This window comes from Octopus bimaculoides, chromosome 3 (genome assembly GCF_001194135.2).
Source record: "Octopus bimaculoides isolate UCB-OBI-ISO-001 chromosome 3, ASM119413v2, whole genome shotgun sequence".
In the NCBI taxonomy this organism is placed as follows: domain Eukaryota; kingdom Metazoa; phylum Mollusca; class Cephalopoda; order Octopoda; family Octopodidae; genus Octopus; species Octopus bimaculoides.
This window is the reverse complement of record NC_068983.1, coordinates 25,591,145-25,602,980: the sequence shown is the minus strand read 5'-3', so window position 1 is coordinate 25,602,980 and position 11,836 is coordinate 25,591,145. Positions and strand designations below refer to the sequence as shown.

Here is an 11,836-nt window from a genome sequence, read left to right as displayed (position 1 = left end):
CAATATTCGCACGCATAGGCTGGCAGTGTGGTTAGAAGTTTACGTCCCTATCACATAATTCCTGGTTCAGTCCCACTGTGTGATATCTTCGGTAAGTGTCTTCTGCTATAGTTTTGTGCCGAATAAAACCTTGTGAGTGGATTTAATAGAAAGAAACTGAAAGAAGCCAGTCGTACATACATCTGTGTGCGCGCGTGTGTGTGTGTGTGCGCGTGTGTGTGTGTATGCGTGTGTGTGTGTGTGTGCGCGCGTGTGTGTGTGAGAGAGAGAGAGAAAGAGAGAGACTTCGTGTTTGTTTTATCCCAACCACTTCTTTACAACCTAGACGTTCTCAAATTTTCACATGGTATTTTGTCGATCTGCATTGTTTTATGAAATGTACAATAGTATTGTGCAATTTAGGGCATGCATACTAGTGCAGACATATGAAATAATTTCCTATGTACTAAAAATAAGTTATTTATGCATGATGCTGGCTGCAAAACGCTTGTTATCTATATGCAGGGCGCGGAGAATAAATTGTCGTCTAAATTATGCCAGCATGAAAGTAACACTGACATCTCATTTTAACGGATATATTTACCAAAATTGTATAAAAATAAATTCTTGAAATACTAAGGAGTAAGATGTTTTCAATAAAAAAAAATCGCCATTGGCTTCAACCACGGCCTCCAGACGATTTCGGAATCTCCTGCAACTCTTCTGGACGGTCTATCTATTTCAGTTGGTGAATGCTGCCATAATGCTTGCCTTCAGTTCATCAAGGAGTTTTGTTGATCTCTCACTCAACTGCGCCCCACATAATAATCAAGTGAGTCGCAATCTAGGGAGTTAGTTCGCCAGATATTAGGGGTAATATGGTTGCAGAAATTATCTGACAGGCATGATTGAGTGCTCCTGCTTGTGTGGGATGGTGCAGAGGCCTGTTGTCAGACATAGGGTCTTCCAGCAGTCACTCTCTTAACCCAAGGCAGCATTACCTCCTTGTGCCCCTAGATGTAGGCCTAGGTGTTGAGTCTGAGGCTGTGTGGGAAGATGAATGGATGCATAGCGTCGCCATCATTAGCGGTCACTCCAAACACTTTGATGATGAAGGATATTTGGATTTTTATCATTATCGGTACACGTCTTCAGACTGCACTGTTGTGAGATTGACACCCAAACACGCTTTAATGTTCGTGTTGGAACTTCCAGCGTGAATGCCAAGGAGCATAGCATGTCGCTTCCAAATTACTGGCAGAGTGAATGGCGTCAAAGTGCTGTTTTTTTTTCTCATAGACGGTGCCCAACTAACTCTGTAGATGACAAAATCAAAAACAAACAATGCGCATGAGCGAAATTTTTGGAGACATCTAATCAACGTTAATTTCCTACATAAATTTCATTCCACATAATTTTGAACAAATTTGTAAAGATTACCATGTTATGATGACATCATTTCGTTATTGCTACTTTTGTTTTTTATCTTGCCTTGTTGGTACTTACATATTTTTGATTGGAAAGGATGCTAATTGGAGGATGTTTGTATCTTTGTATGGTTCTAATCCTGTAATGCTGTTGTCAATTGTTGTATTCAAGTAGACTATCTCACGCTACAAGCTTGCGCACACGCATACAAACGCTCAAGTAGACTAACACATGCATTCTAAATATCCAATAAGCAAAAAACATACACAAACAAATAACTACTGTCGCCAACAAATCAATTAGAAGTACTTGCTATTGATGCGTATAAGTATGGTATATAATACACACTTAAGCATACAACTGTGCTGCAGCTAATTTCTGTTGTTGGATTCTAAATAGTTAATCTTCGCAATGTGATATAAGAGAATACATACGGTGATGTATTGAGAAATCTGAAGTTACTCTATCCAGATTACAAGTTCAGATTCATACCTGTAATAAATGGAGCTCTGGGGTATGTAATACACTGCCTAAATACCAATCTTGATAAATTAGGCTTCTCAAAACCAGAAAGGAGAAAACAAATTCAAACATTATAGATTCAATCCATCATTGGAACTGTAAAAATGTGTAAAACTTTCCAGAAGTTTATCATTTAAATATATATGAGCATATCTACATATGCAACTATATGCATGAGAATACCACGTAAAACTTACAAATCTGCATATACATATATACCCTGTTGTTGATGTTCAAATTCCAATGAATGAGATTTTAATCTAGATTAGAAACCGGTTCTTTCTCTTTCGGCAAGAAATCTTGAAATGAACTGAATAACAACATACATACATACATACATACGCATACACATATACATACATACATACATACATACATACATACATACATACATACATACAACGGGCTTCCGTACTTGTTCACGCAATCAAATTTAATGAAAATTGTTTTTCAGACCGGAACTGTAATGGAGAAAACCTACGCAAATACCTACTCAGTGAGGTTGAATCCGAAGCCACGTATTTGCGAGATGAACGCCCTCGAACTGACATTATTAATATTACTACTATTACCAAGTATTTTTTACGAGACGATTGCATATACTAAAAAAGTACAGGATACGTTTGAACTATAACTTCCTAACTTCAACGTCAGCTTGACATTTGAATTTTAATCCTCTAAATTGTACGATTTTCATTAGTTAAGTGGTGCGTAAGTGTCGAATTCAGAAATTTAATTCCGGGTGGAGTTAAGAGTGATTTTTCGAGCATGTTTCCTCCCTCCCCCACTACACACACCTCACTACTAATCCTCCTTATCTCCATCTACATAAATTAATGACGTTCACTGAATGGAAACGTAGCTGATAAATGCATAGAGATAAAGAGAATGGGAAAAAGAAGAGAGGAAAACCTTATTGGTTTACTATAAAATATCTGTTGCGAGAAATTTACTATAGAAATTACTTCAAGTGATGGCATACTGTGCATTGATTACCAATCATTATCAATATTTTTTTACTAATTTATTGTTATATTTTATTTTCCAAATGTGTCCATTATTTCAGATTGAGCGCCCGATCATGAGCTTGTGGTTATTTGATTTCTCATCGGCTTTGCACATTAAATCAATCAATATCTATGTAATTGACACAAATTATCATTGGAGATTTTTCAGTCAATAATATTATTTTATTTGATGAAGTCAATACTTTAGACACTACAATTTATATCATTTTACATAGACATTATGAAATATATTACATATGTCGATGATATATCAATACATGTGATCGTTTGCTTATTTTCTTGGAAGGTTGCAACTTCTCTTTTCTAGATGTTCGCTTGCAGTTAACATTTGCGTTAACAAAATATATTGATATATGTTGATGTATGCAGGCAATATACGTTATTGAAGATATCGCCGGTAGGTCTACATATACTCATCAAACACCTAAAATAACACGCAAGTTTGGAAAATATATTATAGTGTCAATTTTTGCTTTAAAACTAGACAAATTTATATCTAAATTCAATGGATTCACACACATATTTTCCAATAGGCAACTTGTACTTACATGTTTCACACTCTATTCGATATCCGATTTAAAAAACAAACATTTAAAAGTCTTTTTAAAATACAAATACAGGAGCCAGGATCAATAATAAAACTTCATTTATTCCCCGATTTCAAACATCATACGGTTTTGGGACGTTTAAAATTCGGAATTTCTTAGTACAGGAATGATAAATTTGACATCTTTTAAATAATGAATATCCATTATATCATTATTAAAGTAATGCTAAAACTTAATTCTCCATTAAGCGCTTTTGAAGTGAGAACAATGGTAATATGCGCCCTCCTTGTCATTTGGTTCGATTTAAAAAGTTAAAAAAAAGATAATGGTACAAAATAAATTTATGAAAGCAATAATACTTCAATTTCTGATTCGTTTCACTTAATTAGAACGTATTAAGAGTATATAAAAGACAGCGTAGTTATGTGACTCGATGCTGATGAAGAGATTGACAAATTAATACAACAAAACTTACCATACAGAGTTATGTGAAATGGGTGCGAGGAATAAACTGTCGTCTAAATTACGCAAAAGTGAAAATAACACTGACATCTCATTTTAACATATATTTACCAAAATTACATAAAAATATCTTGAAATACTAAGGAGCGACTAACCATCCTGCCAAATTTCCCTTTAAATACTCGCTCGTAGGCTCCAGCAGCCAGCACCAGCTATTTGTTAGGGGACTGTCTAAACTTCAACTGACCAATGGAAGGAAGACTCGCGCTCTCTCTAGACCTGCCTTCCAGCAGTGTCGTGTTAGTTTCAGTCCCAGCACCCAGAGCCGACTAGCTGTTTGGTGGTGGTACAAGCCTTCGAACAAGGAGGGGGTGCCATGAACGAGAGCGCTACGTGTCAATCAGTGATGCTGCTTAAGTATCAGCCAGTCTCACCTAGCGACGTTATTTCCCAGTCGCCATGTAATGGCTTTCAAGCTAGCTTTTTCGACTGCCTCCTGTATCCTCTTTATTACTTTTCTCAGCTCTGAGCTTGAAAATGCAAACCTTCTTTTGAATAACGTTGTCATTTTCCTTTCAATGAAGCCTCTTGCCCCCACTGCCAGGTGGAAATAATCGTCAGTCCATCCCTGTTCTCTGCAATCTTCGATTAATTTTTCGTACCTCTTCTCCTTACGTTGCTCTGCATTAGCGATGTTCTCTTCCCATAGCACTTCCAGCTCCAGCAAAATTCCAATTTTCCGTTCTGTGTTCCATAGGATTAAGTTCGGTCTTTTTGTCGTTTTTTTTTTTATGAATGGAAATATTAACAGTCATTCCAAATCCGTGGCCAGCTCCCAGTATCCCTTCCATCTTTCGTCTGTCTCACATATTTTATTTGAAGGCCTGGCCTTATGCCCTTTTCCCTCCTTCTGGAAGTATATTTTCCGCGCTTTTTCCACATTTGGGTACTATCCCCTATTATATCCCTCGATCTTCTCCTTGAGTGCTGCGCTTATGACGCCGAGGACTTGATTGTGACGCCATGTATATCTGTCTAGTGCTAGTTTGCAGTTTGACAGAACACGTCTCATCGTCGCTTTCTCTCCACATCTACATTCATCGGTTGTTTGTATGTTCCACCGGACTAAATTTTATTACGCTAACCGACGAGCATGAATACCAGTTTATCGTTGCCTTCAGGACTAAAAACTGCTTTAGTACTAAACTCTCACCTTCATCTTTTCTTATGTCTGCAACATCTATATATAGCCTAGGGGTCTAGAAAATCGTATACACTCAAGTGAATTCTAGTCCACGTACAGACACCAACACAACATACACTAGATATTCAACAGCTACTTTTTCAATGTTACAACTTTTAGCCACATTACCGATTCAATTGTAAACGAATAACGGATTCAATTGTATTTCATTTCCACATTGCCTACATATCTAGTTTTCCGTTCCTTGAACAAGCACTTTACTTCTTTCTACTCATGTTACAACTACCTGAAACTGGATCCCAGAGCAAGTTGTGCTCTTTATTATCAATGTATGTTTGCTTAAATCTGCTTGAACAAACCCCTGTAGAAAGGTGCTGACGTCCTAATAATCCTGCCATTTAGTGCTATCAAGCACTACAGTATCTTTTGCCTTATTTGAATAATCTAGGGCGCGAATGGAACGTAACTGGGTGCTATTTTATCTAGTGTGTCGATAAATGGTAAAACGATTTATTGATGGGGTCTTTCATGTTTGTCTTCTTGATACAATGATTTTCCTACCTTTATCAACCTGTAGAATAACAAACCACCTTATTGATCTCATTCGTTTGATAAATAAGTAATGAATGTATAAAACCTTAAAATCAAACTATCGACTTCTGATAAATAATGGTTTCAAATTTTGATACAAAGCCTGTAATTTCGTAAAAGGAGTAATTCGATTACATTCACCTCAGTTCTCAACTGCTTCTTATTTTCTCGAACTCGAAAAGATGTAAAGCGTTGTCGAACTCAAAACGTAGAGACAGCGGTTGAAATAACGCTAAGCATTTTGCCTGGAGTGTTAACGATTCTGCCGGTTCGCTGCCTTGCTTCGATTAGATAATAATGAGCATGCTTCCTCTAAGTTTTATATACTTATTCTGTTGTCTTTCTCTTTGTTGGGCTCCTGTTATATAAAACGAAAATAATGTACAATTAACCAGTAACTAGTGTGATTATCTAGAAATTCTTAGCATTTTGTTCCGGATTAAATTCATGTAATATTCCAGGGCCGTTCCTGATATATGTTAGAGTGTCAGAAAATTGTCATTGACCATCTTAAAGCTTTTTATGTTAGAAGTAGGCTTTTGCTGTGTACTAAGTCTGCAGGTAATGATCAGTATCTGTTCTCACACTACTAATTGCATCGAGCAAGCAAGGCTACGATATGAGCGAAACCTTCCTTACATCACATACTCCGACTTGAAAAAGAAAGGCCATGTTTGATAATGTAGATATAAAATAATATAGTATGTTCTTATCTGGGAAGGCTTTGGTGATATGTCTGCTCAATCACAATTGACCTGAGATTATTCAATATTAATAGCGCTGTATTTGTATCAATTCACGCTATCATTCACGGCATGATCGATATGATTATGAAAAATCATACTGCTGCGACGACTGTAAGGAAAGAATAGTTAGAAATAAATAATTTTGAGAATATTAAACGTACTAACGTGTATTTTATCAAAATATGTTTTGAAAACTATTTTTGTTCTAATAAAATATTTATCATGAGAGAAAACATTATCACGATAGAAAAACTTTTAAAGTAAAGTTGAATTATAAATGATCAACAGAGAATAAAATAATCAAAAGCAAAAAAAAAGAACTTTTTTTGTTTGTTTTACTGTAACAACTCTAGTCCATTACGTGAGGATTTTGGCAAACAACCGCAACCCAGGTGCGCATCTATTCCCTGAACATCTGTTTGGCAAACATACAAACTTTAGTAACAAACTTAGAAACACTGGAAATAAACTTCATTCAACCTATTGTATTTATACAGAGTATAAGCAAAAACATAGAATTTTATTATTATGCTTCATTGATTAAATTTAATATTTCTACTGTATTTTTTGTAGTCTATACACATTTACAGATATATATACTATTTATAAGATGGTATTTATGTTTTCAGCGTATTATACATGTGTATGTGCATGTATGTGTGTGTGTGTGTAATAATACATTAAGATTTGAAATATCATTCGTGAGGCAACATACTCTATCAAATGAAAGATCACAAATGTGGAATTCCTCTCAGGCTCCTTTTGTATTTCTGTCTTGGTGAAGCCAGTGCACATGCTTTTAAGAAAGGAATGGTGACAATTGCATAAATACATGCCCATACTTGAGCAAATTTTATTGGAATGAATAAGACTTATGACGATCATGGTGAACATGATTATTACGTTGCTAACATAATAATTTTGTTTTTCTGTTTTATTTTCCAGTGCCGATGACTTTACAACTGGATACATGCAGAGCAAAGCAATGGTCTCAAGCGATGGAACAGTGTTTTGGCCTCCACCGGCGAAATTAAGAAGTTCATGTAAAATTGATATCACATATTTCCCTTTCGATGATCAAATGTGTAAAATGAAATTTGGTTCGTGGATATATGACGGATTCCAAGTTGACGTAACGAACCGTTCAGCAGACGTCGATCTTACAAACTATGTATACAGCGGTGAATGGGATTTATTGAATATAAAGGTAATCAGAAATGAAGTTCGATACACTTGCTGCAAAGAACATTACCCAGACGTAACCTTCACCATTGTAATACGTCGACGTACACTGTACTACTTGTTTAATATAATATTCCCTTGCTTATGGCTAACCATACTTAGCCTACTGGGATTTTGGTTGCCACCAGATTCGGGAGAAAAAATCACACTTGGAATAACGGTCTTACTGGCATTCTCTGTATTTATGTTGCTAATAGCAGAGAATATGCCGGCCACCTCGGAGTTCGTGCCACTCATAGGTAAGTTGATAACAACACCATTTCTACTCTTTCTGCTACTACAAGTTCTGCTACATATATTAACACTACTGGTATAAGAAATAGCAATATTACTTTTTTGTGTTTATGTCGGTAATATCCGAGTTTCAGATTTTTAAGTCTTAATTTTAAATTCTTTGAGATCAAGTTTTATTTTTCCTTATACGGGGTGAATAGATTAAAGTACTATTTCAGCAACTGTGTAGAATTCCTCGACTAAAAGTTCCTGTCTAAGCTTCTGGCTTCCGGTGACTAAATCTTTCCCCTCATTTCTTCAAATGTTTTACAGTCTAAAATCAAATCCTGTCGATATCAACTTTGCCTTTTAACCTTTCAGAGTCGATAAAATAAAATACTGGCCCAGTGCTGGGGTCAATGTAATCAACAAAACCATCCCTAACATTTCAGGCCTTGTGCTTCTAGTAGAAAGGATTGTTGCTAATATCATTATTATTTATTGTCGTCCGCTATTCTTTTGTCTATTGAGACAGAATGGATGAGACACGTGGGGTGGAGAGTCGCCATCATTGGCTCCAGTTTCGTTACCACCGTTAGGCACAATATTCTGCTTTTTCATTGTCACTCATATGAGATAGCGACTATCAGGTTGCGCAATTACCAGTGTTTTTATTGTGACACCATCAATAGATGTATCATTAATTAGCCCATAGGGGAGCTTCTTCCGTTTCCTTTCATTTTATTATTATTATTATTGTTCAGTAGTTTTATTTTTATAACGTGCTTTCACTTCACTACCGAGCGTAGCTCTGTGCGCCTTGGGTATGTGCTGTGGTTTGCAGTGATGCTCTTATGGTTACTGTATTGAAAGTGTTTTGCGTAGGATGTGTGCAGTGCCCAGTAGTGCAATTTTCTGTATGTCATATATATTTGTAAGTCCTGGTGTTTTTGTTATGTTATTATTATTATTATTATTACTACTACTACTATTATTGTTACTATCACTGATATTACTGATATTATTGTTTTCATGTGCAGTAGCAGCAATGGTTGCCGCAACAGCAACAGTAGCAGGGGTGGGAGTAGTGGTAAGGGTGGTAGTTGGGCCTCAGATTCCTGTGCTATCATAATAGTAGTATTTGTAGTATTAGCAGCTGAAGCCTATTGTTATTATTTTTATTGTTATCATTATCACCATAACCACCACTACCATTGTTATTATCATTATTACTATTTCCATTTATTATTAAAAGATTTTACTAAATGTTCTTTATTTCAGCCTTTGTCTTGTACTTCAGATAATCATAAATATGTGCTTGTCGAAGGAAATAGCTGGGTAGCAGCTTAATGAATAGATCATATTCTAGAGGTCTATAAATACATTCGGTAGATGGTGGGGTGGTCAGCCATAGAGACAAAAGAATCTTCGCACACTTTGTGTCAGCAGAGGTCAAGTGTGTTTACTACTACCAGTGACCACTGTGAGCGCTGCCTTCAAAAGAAGCAATTCAACAAATAATTTGATGAAAGCAGCAAGTGTTGCTGTAGCAGAAAACGTGGGTGTTGATATAAAGAAAAAGAAATATAATGGGAGTGACAAAAGAAAAGATCCATGGTGAAAAAGAAAAATACAGGCAGGGTTAGACATGCTCTCGAAAAGGAAATCGCTGTGCTAGACCGAAAAGAGAAAGGGGAGCTTAAAAGCGAACAAAAATACAGGACGCTCAAAAGGAAGTATAATATTGAAAGAAATGGCCTGAAAGTGGCAATGGACGAACTGGAACAGCGTTCGTTGCAAAAAAGGCAAAGATGGTAAGATACGATCAAAGAATTAAGGGTTAGCACCTGAATAGGTTATTCAGAGTAGATCAGAAGTGATTCTATAAAGAAATAGTATACAGATGAAAAGTTGCTACCAGATAACACTGAAAGTCAAAAGTTTTGAGTGACATCTGGAGCAAAGACAAGGAGCACAAGAAGGATGCTGAATGGTTTCAAGAACTGAAACAAACAATAGTCTGTCCAAAACAGGTAGAACTAGTCTTTTCAGTTAAGGAAGTGAAGGTAATCAGCAAAAACTGAGCAACTGGAAGGCCCGGGGACCGGGTGTACTTCAAGGCTACTGGATCAAGACATTTGGTGAATGTCATGCGCAAATAGCTGCACAACTCAACACCTTGTTAAATGCCGACCAAGTAACACCAGAATGGTTGACATTGGGTTGGACAGTGTTGTGCTTGAAAACCATCGAAAAAGGAAATACGTAGACAATTACAGACCAATATCCTGTTTACCATTTATGGGGAAGTTATTGACTGGAATACTCACAGATTCAACGTACGAACATCTGGAACAAAATAGAACCCTGCCATATGAGCAGAAGTTTTGCAAGCGTAAGTGCAGAGGTACCAAGGATCAACTCCTGATAGACAAAACTGTACTCAGTGACTGCAAAAGGAGGAAAAGTAACTTAGCCATGTCATGGATCGACAGTCGTGAGGTGTACGATATGATCCCACATTCTTGGATTATGGACTGTAGGAACCTATTTGGTATTGCATCGATTGTTGGTGGAGAACGGACCTGACAGCATACAGAAGAAGTTTAGGGACAATAGAAATCAGGAGTGGCATCTTCCAAGGGGACTGCTTGTCCCCATTGATCTTTGTGCTGTGCTTGATACCGCTAACACTGATTCTGAGGAAAGCAAAAGCTATGTATTCAAAAGCCGCCAACAAAAAAGTCAACCTTTTGTTATTCATGGATGACCTCAAACTTTATGGTAAAGATGAAGCTCAAGTCACTTCCCACGTTGATACGGTGTATATCTTCAGTGCTGATATCAGAATGGAGTTTGAACTGACAAAGTGTTGTGTGTTAGTCTTGAAAAAAGAGGCAAAATCAAGTGTATGGACATGTTAACGATACTGTCGGGGAGGTTATGAAGCAGATAGAAGAGTTGGGCTATAAGTACTTGGGGATTTGGGAAATATATAAATTGATGCAGCTACTTACCACACAGCCACTCCTGCGCCTATAATTAACAATAGTACAAGCAAAAACAGACTTGTGGACAAATACAGGTCTATACACGTATATACACATATACATAAATAAATGCATACATACATACACATATGCATATATATATATGGATATATGCATACACTTATACATATATACACACACACACACACACACACACACACACACGCACACACATACACACACATATATATATATATATATATATATATATATATATGTGCATAAAATAATAGGTTCATTATGATTACAATCACTATTTATTAATTATTTCTAAAGCGATGAACTTTAGCCCAGTTTACTTCTGCTCGAACTACGATGTAATTCCTTCATTACGACAATTACCAGTGTGAGCAAATATATATGTAAGTAGCTTGCTTACGAACCACATGGTTCCGGGTGCAGTCCCACTACGTGGCACCTTGGGCAAGTGTCTTCTACTATAGCCTCGGGCCAACCAAAGCCTTTTGAGTGGATTTGGTAGACGGAAACAGAAAGAAGCCCGTCGTATATATGTATATATATATGCATATATATATATATATATATATATATATATATATATATATATATATATATATATATATATGTATGTATGTATGTTTGTGTTTGTGTTTGTCCCCCCCCAACAACGCTTAACAACCGGTGCTGGTTTGTTTAGGTCCCCTTAACTTAGCGGTTCGGCAAAAGGGAGCCGATTGTATACGTACTAGGTTTACAAAGAATAAGTCCTGGGGTCGATTTGCTCGACTAAAGGCGGTACTCCATCATGGCCAAAGTCAAATGACTGAAACAAGTAAAAGAATAAAGAGTAAAAGAGTATATA

The 11,836-nt window shown here is 36.5% G+C and overlaps 1 protein-coding gene across 8 annotated transcripts in view; it reads left to right on the top strand.

Moving 5' to 3' along the window:
- The window catches only part of LOC106884218 (neuronal acetylcholine receptor subunit alpha-10), a 1,143,354-nt gene that overhangs the window by 1,105,631 nt on the left and 25,887 nt on the right, over window positions 1-11,836 (top strand). For all 8 annotated transcript variants that reach the window (XM_052966101.1, XM_052966098.1, XM_052966099.1 and 5 more), the window contains one exon: window positions 7,454-7,989. In XM_052966101.1, the coding sequence (XP_052822061.1) occupies window positions 7,454-7,989 (536 nt within the window). The remainder of the gene's footprint in view (window positions 1-7,453; window positions 7,990-11,836) is intronic.